We start from the raw sequence: 24,025 nt of genomic DNA on the forward strand, positions 1-24,025 counted from the left end.
TTTACTTATCACGGAGGATATATATACGTGCCTAAACATACTTGGCTAACTTTATTTTTTGAAATTGAGGTAGTCAATGACTCCTTCCTACTCATTATCACGTGAAATGATTTTAATTAAGTATTTTTTTTTTGAAGGGAAGTAACTGTTATTTTGTATTTTAGAAAATCAACAAGTTATAAAAGAAAGAAAAAAGTTTTTCGATCCCCCAATTATATTTATTTGTTCAATTAATTATCTAAATAATACATGCACAAGTAAGTAATTTCAGTTGGCTTAAGTATTTATATATTGCCGTGTGTTTTCACTTTCAGACGTTTGACATCAAAATGTTTAACTTCAATAGAAACTTAATTATAAAACTGAGATCAAGATAACATAGGAATGCAACTACGTTTAATATAATTTTACGTTATTGTTCATTTATTACGATTAATTTTTTTTCGCTATCTTTTTATTGGGTATAATAATTAGTTATCTTACAAAATCAACAGCATACACCCAACACATTAAATGATGATGTAGGAAATAATATTGATGTTTAATTTAAAAACTTAGCAAGGCAATAACAAAATGTCACACAACTATTTGGGTCGCAACGCATGTATTTGTATATGACTTTAAATCTATATTTATCTATATCTATCTACATCTATATCTATATCTATATCTATATCTATATTGTTACGAAAGTATGAATACAATGTCGGTTTACAAAAATAACCTTATAATATTAAGCATAATAACTCACAATAAAAGGACATAACCGAAATTCTAGACATTAGCCTTGTAATCTTGTTAGTTTTAGGACATAATACTACACGTTAGAAATCCTATAGTATAATTACTTTCGAGCATAGACACGTTAAAAAATTCTATTACTAAAACATACTATAATATCCTATTACTAATTTAATTTGAGAACGTAATATATTGTCCAAATCCATTTAGAAAAAGAAGAGCCTAATTATTATAAAGGATATAACTAAAATAACCTATTTTTTTGGACTACAAGATCTTCTATGTTAATTTTTTTAATATTTAAGATTTTAAAATTAATAAAAAAATTCTATTAAATTCTTATTAAAAATATGAGGCAAGTTTAATAAAATCAATTTCATAAGAATCCTCCATATTGGTAGTACATTAACACTCCATAATATCCAATACCAAAAAAAGTAATATTAAATGAGTTGCATATAGCATTGAAATTGAGAAAAAAATATATACCCATAATATATTTGTATATTATATTTGAACAGTTTTCCTACTCAAATAATATATTTTTAATTAATTTTTCGTATCAACAACTAAGAGAATATCTAAGAATATAAATGTGTGAAAAAGAGAAAGAAAAATAATTGGTAAGAGTCAATATTACTAATGATTTTGCAAACGTAAAGATCTAAAAGTGGAATGTCGGATCGATTTTTTTACTCCTTGAAAATAATATATGGAGGATAAAATTATAATTAAGATTAAATCTTTAACTAATAGTAAGAATCTAAATCAACATAAAATAAATTATTTTTTATGTTAAGACCAAACAATAAAATCTTTCAATTAATTATTTAGCAAGAGAATCCAATTCGATTATTTTTTAAATTCATCATATGAGTACAATTATTTTTCAAATTAAAAGAAATCTTAGGGTACATAAATTTATTCCATAAAAAGAGCGTTATAGATTAAAAAAATTAGAACATAAAATAAAAAAGGTTAGTATAATATTAAGAATCGAACGACCATACAATTGTCTGTTGAAGCACAATCAAAGCTAAATCCTGAACAAGAATAACCTTTCAAGGCTATATTATAAATATTCGACTCTGGTATAGCGGTATTATCCTTTGTAGATGCCTCCGGCGGAATCGAAATAATACTTCTATTTCACGCATTACTTGCAAATGTAAAATCAAGAGGCGTGATATTGTTAACAATAATAAGAAATAGTGTACCAGCAATAATTTTATTATGAGGCACTCACTTTAGATTTGATATACCTCTTCAAACAACTTAAATAACCATAAAAATATATCAAAGCAGAGAAATATTGTTAAATTTATAAGGAAAGCAAAATTGGTAAATGGAATGAAGCGCTTATGGCCAAGTGTCAACATATCGAAACATTTGCCGGAGTTCTGGAGATATATTGAGTATCAATGAATCGTTTGGTGAAAAATTAATGATTTGGAAGGTGATTTCTGTAAAGTATTACCAATAGTTTCAAAATCGAAGAAAGCAGAGATTGTAAAAACTAGCTTGCCAAAATTATACTTATGGCCTCAAATGAAAAAAAAAATCATCTGACAAGAAATATAAAGTAAGAACATATCCAATATTCAGTGACTTCTTGCTTCGTATTGGAAACGAAGAAGAGTATCTAATAAAAGATGATTTCGTAATAATAGTGCATTTAATAAGAGGAATATTTCTATCATTATATTAAAATGTTATTTGTGCAAATTGCATGATAGAAATTAAAAATCTATCTTAGCTAGCAGAAATGAATATATTGATCAACTAAAATGGCCTTCTACCACATAGGTTTGTTGTCAAGTTTATTAATTCTTACGTACATATGTTAGTGTCATCATATATATAATATACTAAGTTAAAATTGATCTTCCATTGCATATATATTGATTTTGAAAAAAAAATATGTACGTCATGCTACTGAAAAACTTAGATCCCCCGAATAGCTTATGAAATAGCACATAAATGGTATATGGAAGTTTTGACAATAACTTCATACATGGAAAAATTATGATACAGGTCAATGTACTTCTAAGTATATTTTTATCCCTGAATTCAACTTTCATCTTCCGAAACTAAAGAATATCCTTTTAAATTTGTGTGAAAATAATTTTAGCTATGCTTATATTTTGCAATTATAATAAATACACAAGGACAAAACATCCTCAATATTAGACTATTTATCGCAATATGTTTTCTTGCATGTACAACTATATGTTGCACTTTCAAGAGGAATATCAATATCGACAACAAGAGTTCTGGTTATGGCAGAGCAACCAAAGCATTAGAAGGAAACATACACAAAAAAACATTAGCTACAAAGAAGTGTTCGGTACGATACCCTCACATCAAATGCTTTTAAAGTATAATACGTTATTATCTAACTAACATGACTAAATTGATCATTTGTGTAAATTCTAATGATGTCCTTTCATTTTGAAATCACGTATTATGATAAGGTAATAATATTTTCCGGTTGTTGGATGATTTAAATGTTTAAACCATCACGTGCCATTATTAACGTGCAACGCACGTTCATAGATACTAGTATACTTAAAATCATGGAGCCCTCTCGGTGCCCAGTCATTGCCCCGAATTCGGCTCGTGACAGAGTGTGCTCCTTAATATAGGAAACAAGTTAAATAAAAATTAACGCACTCTTACTAAAAATGATAAAGATGGAAAAACACGCATGCTAAATAGTAAAATAACTTTCTTTTTCAATATATTTGTATTAGGATACAATAATCTTAGGACAGATTGCAATTGGAATTGGGATGATCAGTTGAACAATCTTGAATTACAAAAGATTCATCACTGGGAGAGGGAGGGAAGAAATTGGTGCAGCGTTGGCACAAGCAGGTATTATGGAGGCAAATATTAACAGCATCATCTCCGCAGTTCAGATGGCAATCTCCAGGTTGCTGGCAAGGTTGTTCTGGAGCTGCATTGCCTGTAACTCATATTCATTAGACATAATGAACAAGTGAATGTAGTAACAAGTTCAACATGTTTGTATAAGGATTTATAAATTAATTGAGAGAATTTTCTTGACTAATACAATTCTTGCTTACCTTTCCAAATGAGCAAGAGGGTGAAGAACATGACCACTTTTAAGGAAACCATATTCATCTTCTTTAGAAAATACTTTGGTGACTATATGATAATTCTTCCTATTGATAAATCACCATCATCACAACTATTATATTTATAGGGAAGTGAAGTCAATCCAATATGGTAGGTTCTTAAATGTATAATCTATTGCAATGAATATTATATATCAATCACTCGGCCTTTTCGCTATAAAAGGAAGGTGGTTAAATAGTTTTATATGGTGGAAAATTTTTCATTATTCCAAGGAATCAAAAGAATAGATTATTCTTTTGCTTCTTTTTTTATTTAATTACTTATTTATTTACTATTTTATTTATTCACTTACTTATTTACTTACGATTATTTTTGTGTTTTTGAATATGGTTCTTGCTTGAGACGAAAAGCTTTTTATCACTTTATATATGCATTTATCTACCAAATGTACATATGTAAAAAAAATGTCACGTAAATTAAATACAAATTTGAATAGTCTAATGATTCGAATTCTTGAAAATTATGAAATTGTACAAAAAACAAGCCAATGTCGCATTTTAGACGTTCCAAAATGGACACGAATGGCAAACACAGTTACAAGATATTTGTTGCTGGTAGGAAGTAGTTGGTATACCGTAAAAATAGTGTCAGACAATACAATTATAAAAAATTACAATATTTAAGTGAAAATTAATCGAATGAATGAATTAATATTAATCATTTGGGATGAAAAGCTAATTCTCAATTATTTCATGGTAACAAAAAATTTAAGTGAAAATCTTTACTAAAAAGAAGACAGAATTTAAATTATGGTACTTAATTTATACGGGTAGTACATTATTTGTCCTTGGTTTATTAAACGTACATTTTTACTAGTTACTCTATTGAGTTTGTGCATCTTTTATCCTCCTTTTTTTCTGAACGTGCACATGATACCGAGACTTTCTAATTTATAGTATTTGGGCAGCATATTACTCAGAAAAATTATGTGCTTTTATTTTTCAGTAGGATAATTTATCAAAGCAAGTATGTTACGTTCTCTTGTGAAACCTTGACTAGTGATGCGCAATTCACATTATTACGGTAGGAAAAAAAATTAACCCGTCCATCCATTCGCTTAAACTAAACTTAATCGACAGATTTATAAAATATGTATAATACATGTATGATATGTATATAACCTTATAAAATCAATGTATAATCTAATTATACCGGATAGGAAAAGTAAATAGTCAATTTGGCTAGCAATTTATGTAAAGTATGTGAAACTACAAACAAGTATCATGCATGAAACTGTAAAACACGACAATTTTGATTCAAAATTGACAATAGATAATTTACTCAATCATTAGTAAAACAAAAGATTTTATAACTCAATGTTAGTATTATTTATGGTTTAACATGGTTCGTTGCTTGCAAGTTTTTTCACTACAAACTCCATTTGCTAAAGAAACTTTCACTGGAAATTGGGTGGTTATTTCGTTAGTTGTGGGTGGAAAGTATGTCTCACACTTGCAACACAAGCAAGTATTGTATAAACAAATTGGAGAACCTTCACCACAGTTAATGTGGCATTCTTGTACTTTTAAGCATTGTTTAGCTGCACCTGCACTAGCTGCACATTAAATATATATATATATATATATATATATATATTGTTAGCTACTATGTGTTTCATGCTAGCAAAATGTAAAATATGGTTTCAACATTGAAAATTTAAATTCATGATTACAAGGGGTTATACATAATTTCTGGAGAGTGATATTACCAAAGTAATATTTACTCCCTCCGGTTCACTTTAATTGTTTTTTGGATTGTTTTCACATATGTTATGGAATCCACCTCTTATTTACCAAAAAAAAAAAAGGAATCCATCTTTTATCATTAATTAATAATGAAACTGACCATATTAACTTTCATTTAAAAATACAACAATACTCCTAGGCTCTTTACCCAAGGGCAATTTTGGGAAAAAAATTAATTCTTGCTTGATATCTGAAAAATTTAAATATTTTGGACCACAAAAAAAGAGCCAAAATATCAATTAAAGTGGACCAGAGGGAATAGTATATTAAAATATTACATACTTTATTGGTATTCTTTTTCATAAAGGAAGTGTTCAATCACAAGTGTGTTTTTTTTTTTTTCGTCTCTGGTTTGACTTTGTTTCCCATTCGTTTGTCTCATTTTATTGACCGTTATGCCACACCCTACGGTGCATTTGTTATTGTTATTCTACCACGTGGTTTTACTATTTGTACCTTAGTCAGACATAGGTGATAAAAGATACAATTAAAAAGAGAATTGCTCGTTCCAAATCTTTAAGGGATAAAATCGATGTTACTGAATTTAAAAAAGAAAAAACTAAAAATGCAAATACCAGTAGTTGAATAAAAGAGAGGCTAACCTATCCCGACCAGCAAAAGGATGAGAGCAAGAACTACATTAATTGGAACCATCTGCATCTTCTCCATCTGTATCAATGAAACCATATATTATGATTGCATCAACAGTAGATACAGAAGCGGATCTAGGATTCTAGTACATGTGTGCACTACTAAAAAAAAAGGGAAAATGTATTAAATGGAAATTGATCCCTAAAGTATATAATATTCTCCTCATCAAGTCATACCTACAATAACATTGTTCTACTAATGTAGAAACTAATACACAGTGCTGCTTTAGTTTTAAGCTTGACGATTGCAAAGAATGGTAACCTAGTTAATCAATCTTTATAGGCCAAATGGCCTCGTGACCACTTAAACTTGTATCAGTTTGCAAACCCGATACATGAACTTACACTTTTCCCATTTGAACACTCCAACTTGATAAAATGGGTACTAATAAACACCTTTGACCCTTGACCAAGCCAATATGGAAGCAGCACAACTGACAAGGTTAAACTGTGTGCAAATCACGCTGCCAAAGCGCATGAATATATTGTGTTTATTAGAAAAATATTAGAGTTAGAATAAAATATAAATAAAAAAGAAAAAGTAAAAAGAAAAAAAGATTTTTCCCGTTCCCCTTCTCTTTTCCCCTCCCTTCCACCTCTCTCGTCTTCCCAGCAAAACTCTCACCCATTTTCTGTAAAATTTTTCATTTTCTATCCTAATTTCTCTCCCCCTCCCCTTTCTCTATTTCTTTTTCCCTTCATCTCCCCCCTTCAATAATTCTTTCTTTCATTTGCTAGTCTCCACCCACCATTTCAGTCCCAACCTCCCTCAACCACCGGTGGCCGGAAGAAAAGCTGAGCTTTGACGTTGTTCTATCATGGTCTTTGCCAGAATAGCAGCAAAAAAAGGCAGAATTGCAATGGTATTAGGGGACCTCCACTTTCAAAATCATGAATTTTTGTTATTTTTTTTCCCTAAAATTCCAAAATTTTTTTTTGTTTTGTTTTGTTATGGTATAAACATGACCATAGTGTTCTTGTGAATTTAATTTAGAAATAAGAAAGAGAAAGAACAATGAAGAAAAAGAGAAAGGAGAAGAAAGAAGATGAGTAAGGAAGGGAGGAGGGAGAACGATCAAGAAGGGGGATGGTTGGGTACAGATTAAAACTGGGGTAGTATGTTTCAGGTGTTTTTCCTTCTTTTTTTTTTTTTTTTTTTTTTGTATTTCTAACTTTCTTTTTGTTGCTAATTTTGTATTTAAAAATAAGACCCACAAATAACACATGTCAAGTAATACACAGTTTAGTATATGACATGTTGTACATGTCAGTGCAATTGATATACACGCTCTGTTAGATGTGTTTATTAATACCTATTTTGTCAAGTTGGAATGTTCAAATGGGAAATATGTAAGTTCATGTATCATGTTTGAAAACTGATTCAAGTTTAAATGGCCACGAGGCCATTTGGCCATCTTAGTAAGACTAAAATTTAGAAACACAAAATATACAACAACAACAATAACAATAAAGAAAGTTGTCTCACCATGTTGGAGGCGAATTAAACGGATTAGAATATGGACGATCTTTTTAAAGTTTCAAAGAGTGTTGAGAATATGAAGGATTTTACCAAGTTTATAGCAAACTTCAGTTCTTTAAATGTCCATCACTTTAGAAGTTGAGGGGTGAACGATGAATTTTTACTTTTTAGAGATAAGAACCGCTTTATTAGTTATTTACCAGTCAATTACGGTGGAAAATAGTAATAATTTGGTTTTACTGTTCTTTCTGATAAAAAGGAGAATTAGGAAGCCATCTATTCTTTTTTCTTTTCAAATTACTCCTAGTTTTTCTTGTTTTTGTTGCTTTTGGGGAGGTGTTATTACTTCATTAATAAAAGGAAATGTGGACTTTGACCCTGTGTAGATAAAGTTTCAACTATTAGACCAATTTCATGAAGATGGAAGAGGTTTAGGCAAGGAACATTTAGTAAGAGTCATAAAAAAGAAAAGGGCCAAAAATATCTCTAACGTATGAAAAATTGCTCACAAATACCCTTCTTTCACCTTTTGGTCTAAAAATACCTTCAATCTTTATTTTTTGCTCATGGATATCTCTTAAACTAAGGGCCTAAACCTAGGTTAAATATGGCTCTTTAAAATAGGAACGTGGCGTATTATGATTTGCCACGGTTTATATTCAGAATTAAATTAACCACCCATTTTTTAAACCTCCCCCATCTCTTTTTATATTTAGATTATGTTCACAAAAATTTCCATTTCCAACATGAAGCTCTTTGACTCTCTGATTTGCTTACTCTAAATCTCTATGATGACATTTTCATTTTTTTCAACACTCCATCAAAGCTTCTCTCTCACACACAGAGACAGAACGGGTTTGTATTTCTCGAAATCAAGATATTCACTTCATAACTATGTTTTGACCAAATATTGTGACATGGAAGATACCAGAATCACTTAGACGAAATTGTTATCATAAAATCGAACACCGGCGACCGTACCGGAAGGCTCTATATGTTTTACATGCACTTTGGGATTAAAAAACAGTGAAGTTGCAGTTGTAGTGAGGATGAAGAATTAGGGGTTTAAGGTTAAAAGAGGAGTGGGGGCGGGTTTATAAAATGGGTGGGTTTTAATTTAACTATGAATTGTGCAAATCATAATAGGCCACGTGCCTGTTTTAAAGAGCCTAATTTGACCCAGATTTAGGCCATTAGTTTGAGGGGTATCCATGAGCCAAAAATAAAAGTTGAGGATATTTTTAGATCAAAAGGTGGGAGGAGGATATTTGTGAGCTATTTTTCATTCGTTAGGGATATTTTTGGCCCTTTTCCGATCATAAACTATACTTTTCTGCTAACTATACAAATCTTCTTATGCTTTAATTTCACTTAATTTAAGTCAAAATTGTCGACCAATAAAAATTTATAGTAAGTGCGGAATGAAAGATAATTAAAATTATGAATGGAATATGATCATTTTGCATTGATGAAGTTAATCGCACAGATAGAATATGGAAACACTGTACATCAGAGAACAAACTCGCAACACTGCAGCGAGCTGTGGTGAAGAGGACCAGACATCTCAAAGAAATTTTTTCCCAAAAATGTAGTTATACAAAATATTTTCTGACAAAAAATTTTCAATGTTTGATTGAAGAGTGAAGGAAATTTTTGAATAAAGACTTTTAGAAACAAATATAGAGCTTGTTTGGCTTAGCTGATTTAGAGTAGCTGATAAGCATTAGGTGCTGAAAAGTACTTTTAAGTGCTGAAGCTGATTTAATAAATAAGCAGTTACGTGTTTGGATAAAAGTGCTGAAATTGATAATAAGCAGCTGAAACTGTTTGATTAAAAAGTGTTGATAAGCTATTTTTATGTTAAAATGACTTAAATGACCTTATAACAATTTACACTACTAAAAACGTCATTTTCTTCAAAATTGTAGATTCTACATAGATTCAAATAAAAATGACCTATTTATCATGTTATTTTAATTATAAGATAATATCTTTTTGTATAAATATAATTTATGTTATAATAAATATACAATCATAAATTAGAACGGGTGATGTATAAATTAACAAAAGTTAAAGAAAAAAACCTTAAATAATGCACAGTAGGGAAGAAACATGCACTTAAAATAGTCACATGGGGACATTCATGAGAGGTACAAGCTAATGTAACTGTAGATTGCAAAACAAAAATATAGAGTGCAAAACGCATAAAGGGAACATATAATAGCATGTAACTTATCAGTAATATTTTGAAAGAATATAACTCAACATATTAAAAGAATAGTCTGGAAGTAAAGAGTACAAGCTAACAGTGTGTTACAGCACCTGTGTACGTGTGTTCCCATATAAATCAATTACACGTAGAGCCACGAGCATAGAAGAACGAGCAGAGTCACCAATGGACAATCTACGAGCAGAGAAGAACGAATGAAGGGAATTCCACGAGATAGAGGAAGCAATAAGATCAACCCCTCTACTATTGCAGAAGCACGGCTGGAGAAGGCAACGGCTGTTTACGTTTCGAAAAAAACTATACGAGTTTTTGTTTTAAAAAGAAATATTTTAGGAATAGAATAGTAAATATCTTGGTCAAACCTAAAGTGCTTATAAGCTAAAATTTGATAAGTTGGGAGAGACCAACTTATGGCTTTTAGCTTATTTTTGGCTTATAAACACTTAACTTATAAGCACTTTTAATTTTACCAAACGCGTAGATAAGCTAAAAAGTGCTTATAAGCCACTTTGACCAGCTTATAAGCTTAGCCAAACGCCCTCATAGTACTAGTAATATTAGCAAACCAAATTAAAAATTGACTTTGAAAGTTGATAATACACATTTTCCTTGAGAAAAATTCTGGTAACCAACTCTTGTAAAATAAAGACATTTTCCGAAAAATACTCAGTTAGGAAACCCCTTTTCAAGTTGTTAATACACATTGCAATCATGGAGTAGAGAGATGAAGAATCAACTATCACTCATGTATGTATTACATAAGAGTCCAGTTATCACCTAAAGTCGAGAACATTAATCGTCAGTGAAACTATTCATAGACATCTCACATAATTTCATCAACCCAATCAAATACCCCATTCATATGCCAAAGATCAACATACAAAATGAAAATCCGAAGAGACAACTACCCACTCTGCAGTCAAAATTGGTGAAAAATACAATATAATGAGTACATAATACCAGAAATAATTACTAGATCATCATATAAAACCATCGACGAAACAGTAGGCATTCTGCTGATACCCTATCATCTGTTCAATGAGACATCAACCTCTAATAATCACGTCAGATGTTTATGAGATAAATGACCCAGAGGCTGTTTTTGCGATCATCATTTAGCACCTAGGAGGAATAGCGGAGCTTCTGTTAAAATCAAGGTGCCAATAGAAAGAGGTAAGCAAGGATCATCGATGCAACCTGTTCTGGTTAATCATCCAAATAATAATAGGATCCAGCTGACTTCTGCTCCCTATCCTTGGTTGATTCCAGTTTGTTGATTCTTGGACGGAAATTAGTCGGGTCCCTTCTAAATGTAATGTTCAGGTGCTGCACATAATTTGGATAGCACATCAATAACAAAAAAAGGAACACAAATCCCATCAACAACAAGAGCACCGTATAAAGGTAGTGCAGCCGTCTAAACAGCATTCATTTTAAAAGAGAAAACATTAGCTACAAGGAATATTAGTTTTGGCCAAGGACGAACATCATGAGTAATAAAAATGTTATAGTAAGAAAACTTTCAAGTAATGAAGGCAAGCTAAAAAAGATAACAAACAAGATAAATGCAAAGATCTTACTGATAAAAAGAGGTTCATTCCCGTCAACAACGATTGGGGTGCATTTGCAACACAATCTATGGAAGGCGTCCCCTCGTACACAATGACTCTATCTGCCAGGTAAGTTGCCATTATAAAGTCATGCTCTACAATAAATGCGGTTTTCTTCGCATGAAGAATGAATCTCTTGATAACTTTTGAAGCTACAATACGTTGCTCAGAATCAAGATAGGCACTTGGCTCATCGATCAGATATATATCAGCAGGCTGCATGGAATTAAGAAATAAGTTAGGTTATTATTTATAAATACACCCCTAACGTAAAAGAGAAATGAGCGGAATAGTCTTCATACGCTGCCCTTCTAAGAAATTTTCCTCTGCAATCTACAGTTTACTATTAATAGTACCCTCTAAATGGCTTTAGAGTAACGTGATACTCGTATTTGGTGCAACATTAATATAACTGTGCAGTAAGAACAAAGATCACACCTTCGGTAATGCAGAGGAGCAGCAAAATGCAATATGGATATTGACTATCAAATACAACCAAGATGCAAATACAAATTTCATTGCTAATTTGTCAATAAAGTTTGCAAAACCCTCATTCAAACGCCCTAGACAAGGAAGAAAATAAAAATGATAAACCGAGAAAAATTGGTGCAACATTAAACAAACAGATGGGTAGTCCTTCTGCAAAGTTGGATCAGAGCCTTTACAATGCAACAACACATAAAGTACATCAATCGCCATAAAGAGATACGTAACAAAATAAATAGTAAGATCATCCATTCTAAAGCTTAATCTGTGATGATACTAATGATGCTCTGATAGCCAATATTAGCAAGACCATTCTGGAAAAGCAGGATACTGTAAAGTAAAATCAGGAGGGAGAAAAAGATATCAGGAAAAAGTTCGAATATCTGACATAGAGATAGCAAAGAATCCAAAGGCAGCCTCTGTTATGATTGGACCAAGACATCTACCAGATTGTACAAAACAACCAAAGCAGCATATCTATAGAGTTGGCAAAAATTACCTTTCCAAGGCACAGGGCTAAGGCAACTCTTTGCAACTCTCCACCAGAAAGATTCACAACTTCTTGATCCATCAATTGCTCAATTTGGAGAGGCTTCATCACATCCGAACAGAACTGGGGATGCATATAAGAATCACGTATCTTTTGATGTAGCAAATGCCTTACAGTGGATTGAAATTTTGGACTGATTTTCTGGGGCTTGTATGAAACATTGAACTCTGGTATATCCGTATCAGATCCTTCCACCACATCAGGCTTTAATAGACCAGCCTGCAGTATTCAGATCCACAAGTGGAAGAGTATTTGTAACGCAGAAGACAGGAAACAACACGCATTTCAGACATGATATATTTGTATGCAAAGTGTACCAGCATGCGAATAAAGGTTGTCTTCCCGGTTCCATTCTCACCAAGCATCACAACAATCTGTGAATCAGTAAATTCACCCTCGGCAACCTTAAGCTTGAAATTACCCTGAGTCTTAGTCATGGTTGGATATCTGTAACGTGCATATGTTTCAATTTCCTCAGCCGCCTCTTGTGGGGTCTCAGCAACCTATGGAAAAATATACACGTTAAGATAATATTGTCGTGACCTATGGGTTACAGAAGAATCTGAATGTACCTTAAAAGTAAGAGATTCATCACGGAAACGTAGATTTTCTGTAGGCACAAATCCAGCCAAAAATATATTAATTCCTTCCCTGACTGAGAAGGGTAGGGTGACAACTCCATATGCACCAGGCTTCCCATATAAGCAGCAAATGAAATCCGACAAATAATCAAGTACACTAAGATCATGCTCCACCACAATGACATAGCTGAAACATAGAAGAAAAATATCAGAGTATGTGGAATGATAAATTGAAATTTTGAATGTTGAAAAGTCAGAGGAGCATGAAAAAGAACCTATTTGGTCGAAGCAAGGATCTGACAACTTGGGCAGCTTTAAGCCTCTGCTTTACATCAAGATAACTCGAAGGCTCATCAAACATGTATATCTCTGCATTTTGTATTGCAACAACAGCAATAGCAAACCTCTGAAGCTCTCCACCAGATAGATCACCTACATTACGATCCAAAACCTGATTCAGCTCTAGATCGGCACAAAGTTGTGCCTTCACATCTCTCTCATCTTTTTGGTCAAGCACTTGTCCCACATTTCCTTGAACTGCCTTTGGAATATGGTCGACATACTGAGGCTTGATGATTGCCTGTTTGAAAGAAGGTTCAAATTACAAATGAATAGAATACTATATGATCAAGAGCAAAGGTAACTGGATGCAACAAATAACGAGCTAAAAAACCATCTTGATATATAAGTGGCGTGATGATTTTTAATATTACATTGTTCAACAATTTTTTGAATGATACACTTGGTCATCATTGTAGAACGTCAAGCATTCTTTATCATTCAAAATCAATGGTCTACTGAATAATTTATTTGGATGTAGCAGATCCGCTAGTAACTATTTGACCAATCACAACTATACAGAGGAAGAACACCTACTTTTGAGTTATGAGAGCTACAATGCCCTCATAGTCAGACAACTAAATCCCTTTCACTTGAAATTTTTACTTATTTTTACAATAGCCGGGTATCCTTGATACAAAAGAGCAAGAGGCATTATGTATATCCAAAGGTGAGTGTCGCTCAGAAAGAAACCAACTAACAAAAAGCTAGGACAATTAGGATCACTGAAACACTGAATCAGATCCTCGAAAGTGAGTCACCTTCAAGTTATCTTCCAGAATGCGAGTGAAGTAGTTCTGCAGTTCAGATCCTCGAAAGTGAGTCAAGATCTCTTGCCAATCAGGTGGGTTCTGTCACAGAAAATTTAAGAAAAAGGTAAGCAAGCTGTATGGCCATGAATTGACTAGTGAAGAAGATGCCAAAGAATAGTACACTGAAGCGTCCCAAGTTTGGTTTCAATTTTCCAGCCAAAACTTTAAGGGCGGTTGACTTCCCAATACCATTTGTTCCAACCAGACCAAGAACCTGCCCTGGCCTAGGGACGGGTAACCTGCAAATATTTCAAGAATTCACTTTATAAAATATCAAATATCTGATCAGCAAGAGACTTATCCAGAAGGGATACAGCTTCAACACACCTGTGCAATTTAAAAGTGTTAGGACCGTAACGATGGGTTGTATCCTTGTCTAAATCTTTTGGCAGATTGATGATCTGAATTGCTTCAAATGGGCATTTCTGTATTGTCAATAAAATATCAGTAAGCAGGAACAATGACCAATCTGTAGCAAAATGTCTCTCATATTTTATTTTGTTTGTAATATATACAAACCTTAACACATATACCACATCCAATACACAGCTCCTCTGAGATGAAAGCAATCTTCGCAGCTGGAGTGACCTCTATACATAATTTACCTGCATAAACAAAGCTTAATTGATTGAAGAAGATTTATCTTAATTCTGCCAAATAATAAAAATGAGCAAGCACATTTCCCTGTTATATGAAGTACTTCCTCCATCCCATTTTATTTGATGCACTTCAGGCACGGAGCTTAAAAAGAAAGACTTTTGAAGCTAGTGGGTCTAAAACAAGCCAGAATGTGGACTGTAAATCATCTCACTAATGGTAAAATGGGAAGTTCAAAGTTAAATTGTTTCTAAGCACAGAAAAGTATCACACTTTTTGGACAGAGGAAAGTGCATTACATAAATTGGGATAGAGTGGGTAATGTTACACGTATTCCCCACACTGATGATTTATTCTGGCAGTGAATCAACTATACCTCAATCCCAATGACAAAAGAAACTTCCCTAGCAAAAGGATAAACCCTATATATACTTCTTGAATATCTGTTCCCAATGAGAGAAGAACATCCATTCCTCCAAAGTTTTGGCAGCCGCATTCTACCTTTCTCCACTAACGAATCCGATGCAATCTCAAGGTGACAGAAGAAGCTTCCAGGACGTTTTTTGTTTTATCTTTTTCATTTTTTACTTTTCTTTATTGGTATCAGGGACAACTGTAATGCATGTCTATCCACCAAAAACAAAGTGGTAGGACATCTTTTCATTTATCATTTAATAGTTTTAGGAAAAATTCTAGAACAAATGTAAAAAACACAATCCCAACATCCCTCAAAACTCACCTAGTGCATTCACAGAACTGTCCACACCACTAGGCTGAATTCAACTTCCACTACTATAAAACATGAAGTTAAAACCTTTATTCTAGACGACATTATTAACTTAACAAATTAGAACCACAATAACGTCATCAACTTCCAAGGCAAAAACAATTTTTAACCTAGTAACTCATATAATGATGTACTTCACAATAAAGTATGCAAGGTGTAGCAAATAAATCCCCCCTTTTCAGTGAGCTGTGTGTAGTAAATAATCTCATACAAAATCGTGCAAAGCTCAATACTTTTATTTTAACGATGGTGATGTCCAGTCCAGCTTGGGCAAGCCTCAACCATTCCATCCATCAAGCAGGACAACTCTGCCAACAAAAGCTTAGGCGGGTTGGAAGAAATTGCCTAGTTTATTTTTGCACCGCTTAAATTTGAACCTAAACCCTCATGGTTCTCCTCCCACATCATTGACCTCTAGGCCACAGTACACCCTTGGGTGTTGCAAAGCTCAAAACTTTGACAGCAAAAAGATATACACCTAATCTTAGTAAATGATCGCCCTCATTGTTTTACCTTAAAAAAAGCCGAATCCACATACAAGATATAACTTTAACCAATCAATTGATAAAAACAGTCTTGTTATATATGCATAGCTCAAAATACACAAAAGAAAACATAAAAGCTCTAAGTAGTTAAAATTGAAAATTATCACCAACAAACCTAAGCTAAACAATTAAGCAAAATATACAATTACAGCAATAAAACTACGTATAAGAAATCGAATTAGCATATACCAGTTTTAACGACAGGACAGCTTTTCTTGCATTCTTGGCGGCACTTTTTTGGCTTGCACTTGTCGGCGCTAACGATAGCGATACGGGTCAATCTCTGATCCGACATGTCTGTCTCTCTTCACCGATCTGATTCTCTAAACCCTAAGTTTCATACAAAAAAATCAAAATTAAATGAAGAAATTGCAGATTTATTAGAGAGAGAAAAGGGAAGAGTTATACCCTAAGATAGAGAGAGAGATGAGAACGTAAGAGCGAGAGGAGTGTGGGTGGCACGGAATGTGGCTATGTTATGTGTTTTTGACACTTCAGCCCTAGTGTCCTAAGAGACGGCCGAGTTTCGTTATGTTACCTTCCGTTTTTCGGTCTCGTAATTTGGGAGGTTCAAGGAAAACCTTAAAATCAAATCAACCCGACTTGCCTCATTTTTTTTTTAATATTAAAAACGTTTGAATCTTAATATACATATAAATATTAAAATTTGTATTAAGATCAAGATATCTGAATCTGAATATACATCTGAATGTTAAGACGTGCATCAAGATCTGAATAATAAATAATTGAGAATAATAAATGATTGAGACTGCTGAATGTATAAAATTTATCTTTATTTGAAAAATTAACAAACATAAAATTCAATTATAATACTAATTGATCTAATAATCTATGGCAGTTGTTGATGGTGATGGCTAATGGTGGTGCTTGTGAATGTCGACTAGAGGCGGCGGTTGGTGGTAGTGGTGGCTATTATGATTGAGGATGGTGGTGGTGGGTGGTGATAGTTAGTAATAGCGGGTGGTGGTGGTAGTAGTTGTGATTGAGGAAGGTGGTGGTAGTTGAAAATGATAGGCAGTGCCGCCTATGATTGTTGATGGTGATGGGGTGGTTAGTTGTAGTAGTTGAAGTGGATGAGTGTTGGTTGTGGTTGTGGTTGAAAATGAGGGTGGTTGGAGTGATAAGGGTGGTGGGTGGTGGTAGTCGATAATGGCGGCTATGAGTGAAGATGATGGTGGTGGTAGTTGTGGTTGTGATTGAGTATGGTGGTGGTTGTGGTGGTTGTGGTTGAGTATGGTAGTGGTGGTGGTAGTTGATAATGGTTGGCGGTGGCGGCAGTCAATAAATAATGTGGATGATAGCATCTTAATGAAATTAAGTCTCTATTATAGATCTTAATCATACAGACTATTCAGACCCATTAAGTGATTGCTAAGTAAAAAAAAAAACACTTAATGATTAAGATCTGAATAGTTAAGATTAAGATTTTAAAAACAAACTCACTTAATCTATGCGATCTTCATAATTAAGATTCAGACCTCCATTAAGTGCAAACAAATGAGATATATGTAATTGATTTAGTAAAACATCTTCCACAATCAGACTGCTTATATATATGGTATTGTCCCACTTCAAGTAAGAATAGGAGTTGAACGATCATACGTTAAAGGAAAAGGGTCAAAAATATCCTCTACTATTGTAGAATGTTCATTTATACCCTCATTATACTATTGGTCTATAACAGCCCCCGATGGCATAAAACTAGTGCATAAATACACCTCTGCCGTTAGGACCCTCCACCCTGGAAAAATTATCCCACGTGGCCTCACATATCGTTGAGGTGGATGCCACATGGCATGCCACCTCATTACACCTATCCTATTTTATCCCCCTCCCCTACTTCTTTCACCACCACCTCCCTCTTCACCCAACCTTCACCAATATCACCTCTTCCTTCACCACACATGTATTCTTTCACCACCATCAAACCACTAGTCTTGGCCACCTTTCATAAAAATCAATATAAAATTTTGATTTCTTGGTTTCATTTTCGGATACCAAAGTGCCAAAGCTTGTTGGAGCTGCTTTAGCGGACAGTATTTTATTTTGTCAAAAGATAAAGGAGGAAAAGAATAGTGTGTCCAAATGCATTGACAAAATTTAAGTGCATTGTGCAAGTTGGTAAAAGAAAGAAAAAAATATGGAAAATCTATATAATCTATTACTATGAAATTAAATTGCAAAGATGAAAATGGTAATTAAATACAGCTTTCTCTATGATACAAAGCGGAGCTTTGTAGCTGGAACTGGGAATCTAAAACTGCTTATAGCATAAAGTAAGCGGAGGAGGTGGCATAAGGTAGTAATGGAACGACTTTCTTTTCTCTTTTTAGAAAGTATACTAGCGGCAATGACTGCCTATAAAGAAAATCTTTGCACACTAAAATCCTAATCATTGAACTAGAAACCAAATGTACCATTGTATAAAAATATTTCATTATGCTCTGAACATTTCTGTAAATTATGAATTATGAGATTTTCCTTCTTTTTGTGGCAGCTGGAAAGCATCTTTCACTTCTTTGAGTTTAATTAGTTGCCAAACGGTCCTAGGTCTCACATTAGCTCAAACCAAATCCGAAAATGAAACCAAGAAATCAAAATTTTCGATAGATTTTTAGTGAAAGAATGGTGACCAAGACTAGTGGAATTTGATGGCAGTGGAAGAATAGGTGTACGGTGAAGGAGGAGGTAATGTGGTGGTGGTTGGATGAAGAGGGAGGTTGTGGTGGAAGAAGAAGTAGGGTAGGGGAGAAAATGGGATAGGTGTGATGAGGTGGCATCCACGTCAACGATATGACAGTCCACATGAGATAATTTTGCCATGGTGGAAGGTTTTAATGGAAGAGGGGTATTTTTACACCAATTTTATAATGTCAAGGGTTGTTGTGGACCAACAGTATAACGGAGGATATAAGTGAACATTTTCGAATAGTAGAAGGACATTTTTTACCCTTTTCCGTACATTCAATTGAATTGATTTTCTGAACAAGTTTAAGAGATAACTTATGTATCACTTAAAAGTATATGTGAATATAAATTAGATTAGTGAGAGAACATAATTGTCATGTATTACGAAGAAAATTTACTCTATATATTAATATTTCAACATATCATATACTTGTCTGTTTGTTTAATTCTTGTTAAATATACATTAAGTTCACTTATTTACATAAAATCCAAAAGCAAAAATACATATCTCATATTCTTAATTTGGTTATACAGACATCAACATTTTATTGAATTGTACTCATACAAAATTTGGGTTAAATCATAAACTTGAGACACATTGACCGTGGATAGATAATTTAGGTCAATCAATATGGATTTATTAAAGTCAAAACTAAATGACTTAATTTAAATCCAATTACAATGTGGGCTAGATACTAAAGTTGGGCCTCTACAAGACAAAACTCGATCCATGGTCTTCAAGCCCAAAAGTATTTTCAAGGCTTTTAGATGCTACTCCGCCCTAAACCCTAGTTCACACATATATAAAAAGGTTACATACTCCCTTTTAAAGGTATCTTGACTGGTGGAGGGAGAGAACAAAATGCGTTCCATATCTTTTTCTAGAAGTCTATAGCAAGAAAGAGAGTTTGCGAGAAGTCTTTCCCTCGAGAACGATCTGATGTGCTACTCAAAGTTCCTGGCGATTCAACATATCACTAGAAGTACCTCATTCGTTGAAGGACATGCTTAATTAGCCCTCGAATAAAGGCGATTCAATCTGAAATTAAAATCGGGGGATATAAACAGAGTTGTACTCATAAAAAATCAAGAAAATGAATATTGCTCATATTTATTTTTTTATTGCAGTTATTTAGTTTTTATATATAAAATTTGTGACGAATAAATTTTTGGCACGCCAAACGGGATCAACTCTGTCCCTCATATCTTTATCTCACAAATCAAATTTGCATACTGCGAAGCCGACTATTGTGATGGCCTCGAATAGGAGTTATGGTGTTCCATCCAAGAACAAACAAGTAGTTACAACTACAATCTCCACACTATGGTTGTCCAATGAAGTTACTCAAATAGGCGCCGACTTTAGCAGATCTGAGGATTTGGTGAATTCGTTAACTTCAAACATGGTGAACGCCATGGTGACCACTACGAATAATATGGATGAGCAACTTGCTATGATGATGTAGACCGTTGAAGCTTTAAAAAGGAGAAAGATCACCCGATTGCCAAACTCATCAGCAAGTTAGAACTCTACAGCCCTGGCGAGTCAAGTTATGATCTAACATGGCAAGCGGAGGTTGCTACCAAATCTCCTGCCAAGTCTATCAATGTCCAAAGTATCTGTCTGCTTTAGTTGTAAGGTTATATGTCGAACAACTACAAGACATGATAGCAAACACTATCAAAGCTAAATATGGTAGACTACCACAGAACTTATTGTACTACTACAAATCGAATAAAAAGTGGATAGGTTGTCTACCTATGCAATTGGCTATCACTCACTAAAGTTGCAACAATTTGATAGGAAGCAAAATCAAAGATAACACAATTTTCATTTCATTGAAACTTGTAGTAGTGCTTGTACACAAGGCAACTCTTTGTTAAGAAGTTTGTTTGTTAATTAAAAGAAAACACATTTGATTAGTACACAAATTTGGAGTTTGGGTCAATTGATTATAAGGAGCAGCTTAAAAATGAGTTCCTCAATCGTTTCTATAGCAGTCGTCGTACAGTAAGTATGATGGAATTGACCAATACCAGATAAGGTAAAGATGAACCCGTAGTGGATTATATCAACCACAAATGAGCCTTGAGCTTAACTGCGAATATCGACTCTAAAAAATTTCTATTGTCGAGATTTTTATGCAATGAATGCATTGGGGCCTTACTTACATTATCCATGGGGTTAAGCCAAGAATGTTTGAAGAATTGACGATGCTTGCACATTATATGGTGTTAAGAATTGCAAGTCATGGAAAGACTTCACATGTCTTCGATCCAAAGAAGATAGAGAAAGAATCCAAGCGACTACCAAAACCTCAAACTAAAGAAGACATAACGGTGGGAACAACTTCTGCAAAAGTCTCCATAAAATAAAAGTTGAAACAAAAAGTTGCAAGTCAATATCCTCAAGAAGAAAAGAGTCACCAACCTTGAAGGAATTGGCAGTAAAGGTTTATCCTTCCCTAACTCTAAAGTCTATGAACTTCTTGACGAGTTGCTAGTCAAAAAGGTTATTGAGCTCCTACGGCAAAACACCTCAAAGAAGCTAACAAAGTCGATGATCCCAAGTAAGACAAATTCCATCGCATCGTCAGTACCCAACAAAGAACTACTTCACCCTGAAAGAGAAGATCATGACTTTTGGTTAGAGATATGAATAAATCATTATTGATTCCACTGACACGATCGATGGGAACCATGTTAGCATAAAACATGACCATAAAAAGAATTCAACATCGAAAATTGTATAAAATTGACCCTTTATTGCGCCTCCAAAGACTAATGAAAGAACCATCATGCTTTAGTTTGGGAGCTTCGAGCAAGTTGAAGTCCATGCCTTAAAAGAGAATTCTAGAGGTAGATTTAAGGGAAATGATCATTACAGAGTAGAGGTTGATGACTCTTGAATTTCGGTCGCTTGCAAAAGCATCAAAAAGCCTGAAAACATCAACTTGCAAAGGCTAATATAAGATCAAGTAAAAATCAGCTTCAACCACATAGAAGAATAATATTCAACGCCAACACGAAGTGCAATGATGCTTTATTACAAATGGTTAGAATGTAAATTACGTCACTAGATTTCTTTTGAAAATTTCTCCATGATGCACGAGCTTAAACTATAAGTTTTGATGCTTCTTGGCGCACGAGCTTAAACTGTAAGTTAATACACTCCTTGATGCACGAGTTTAAACTGCACATTTCTCCTTATTGTACGAGTATAAACTGCATAAAAATATAATTTTAATAAACTATTTAATAATTTGATCCTATTCACCGGGGTACATAGGCAACTTAGAATTTCATTCTGAGTTCAGTCACATGAGAAAATAAGTCTGCTTTATCATGATGGCAAAGAGAAGTTGATGATGCCGTCCTCCAAAGCTCGAAAGATGGAACATTACGTGTATCATCGCATCAAGTCATTGGAAGGACGTTCTATGTACTTCTTCTCAAAATTACAAGAAGGAGTTATTCTACTCCAATGCTTAAAGGATGGCGCGCTCCATGAACTTCTTCATCAAGTTGCAAGAAAAGGCCATCCAAGCCAAGGCTCAATGGATGGGATTACCGCTCTACCTCCAAAAAGATATTAGTGATAATATACTTCTTCACCTTCTATGATGGAGAACTCGCCATGAACGTCTCCGCCAAAGCTGCAAAAAAAATACAAGTATGATTCCCGAACAATCCTCCTGATTTTAGTGCTTAATTCGAAAATTTGCTACAACTGGATCAAGAAGGGTGGAACTTCTAGTTCTATATATGTTGTAGATCTAAGAGTATTCGTTCTAACTCTCTAAATATCTCGTAATTTGGACACTGCTATCTTGAGATATGAATTCTTCGGTGAAAGCGTGCTAAGCTAAAAAGTTAGCTAGGCAGACTTCTAGATCAACTTTGAGAAATTGCATTGGTCTATCTAGAGAGAGTTAAGCCCCAAAATTTGGATATATTGAAACTTTGGGTGTTTCAACAAAGCAAACTATTGGTGATTCTACTCTCCTAGCTCAAGATATGATTTATTTTGGCAAGAGTGTACAAAGCTAAAAAGTGAGTGTAGTAAACATCATGATCAATTTCAAAATAGTACTGGGAATAATCTGAGTAGCGTTCTACCATGATATTTTCAGGTGTCATTGGTCTTGGAGTTTTCTTTCCGATGGCATATACGACTCATAGTTTTCATACACTGAGATATGTTTTTTGGCAAGAATATGCACTTTTCGGAGAATCGGCAACCAACTTTTAGTCCATTGAAAGAAAATTCAGTCTATCCGATCTAGCTAGAGTTGGACCATAAGATTTGTACCTGCTAAAGATATTTGAAGTCTGATTTTTGTAACATCAAGCGCTTTGCAATTTTATAGCTCCTATATCAAGAAATAAATATTCTCGCGAAGCTTCATAAAGTGGGAAGTCAACATGGATGGAAGGTTGAAACTCTTTGCACATTTTTTCTTCCAAGGTGAAATAGAGGTTGTTGTAATGAATCTTGAAGGTTGAGACATCCAATGTAACTTTTTTGCCACAAGCTTAAAGGATGAGATGTTCCACGTAGTTTTTTGCAAATGATGCACCATCTGCTCGCTGGTCAACGATGAAATAAGGTCGCACCAAGCCTCTTCCTTGTTAAGTTGCAAAGATGAAATGCAACACGTGCTCCCCCAAGGATGAAATATAGTTTCTCCTAGACTTGTTCTCGCAAACCCGCAAGGATGAGATGAGGCACATGCTTCTACCCCTCTGTTGATATCCAATTTTTCTTTTTTTATACTCAAAATATTCTCAAAATAGCATGTACATGCATATACAAGCATGCCCAAAAGTATTGGTATTTTTCTTTTATTTTTAAAGATTTTTTAAATCAATTTATTGTCTATTTTAATACTACAAAATTCAATAATTATTCCCAAACTAGCCTTTTTGGTGAATAATTTATTTTCATCCTCATATTTACACTAAGATAAAATTAAGGTAATTTTTTGCATATTTTTATAC

The 24,025-nt window shown here is 33.7% G+C and overlaps 1 protein-coding gene and 1 long non-coding RNA gene across 2 annotated transcripts; both read right to left on the reverse strand.

Moving 5' to 3' along the window:
* Nucleotides 1-3,459: 3,459 nt before the first annotated feature.
* Nucleotides 3,460-3,915, reverse strand: LOC109212751. Its single transcript, XR_002065905.1, has 2 exons — nt 3,831-3,915; nt 3,460-3,709 (listed from the first exon to the last, which is right to left on the reverse strand). It is a non-coding gene; the product is annotated as an uncharacterized LOC109212751 (long non-coding RNA).
* A 6,810-nt stretch (nt 3,916-10,725) lies between these two features.
* LOC109212754 (ABC transporter E family member 2) lies at nt 10,726-16,856 on the reverse strand. Its single transcript, XM_019376425.1, has 13 exons — nt 16,724-16,856; nt 16,505-16,645; nt 14,906-14,991; nt 14,714-14,811; nt 14,508-14,625; nt 14,336-14,425; nt 13,511-13,815; nt 13,227-13,422; nt 12,972-13,157; nt 12,604-12,873; nt 11,589-11,834; nt 11,206-11,334; nt 10,726-11,130 (listed from the first exon to the last, which is right to left on the reverse strand). The coding sequence occupies exons 2-12, from the start codon at nt 16,608-16,610 to the stop codon at nt 11,215-11,217; spliced, it is 1,821 nt and encodes a 606-aa protein (XP_019231970.1). The 5' UTR covers nt 16,611-16,645; nt 16,724-16,856; the 3' UTR covers nt 10,726-11,130; nt 11,206-11,214.
* Nucleotides 16,857-24,025: the final 7,169 nt, after the last annotated feature.

Source organism: Nicotiana attenuata, unplaced genomic scaffold (assembly GCF_001879085.1).
Source record: "Nicotiana attenuata strain UT unplaced genomic scaffold, NIATTr2, whole genome shotgun sequence".
Taxonomy (NCBI): Eukaryota; Viridiplantae; Streptophyta; class Magnoliopsida; order Solanales; family Solanaceae; genus Nicotiana; species Nicotiana attenuata.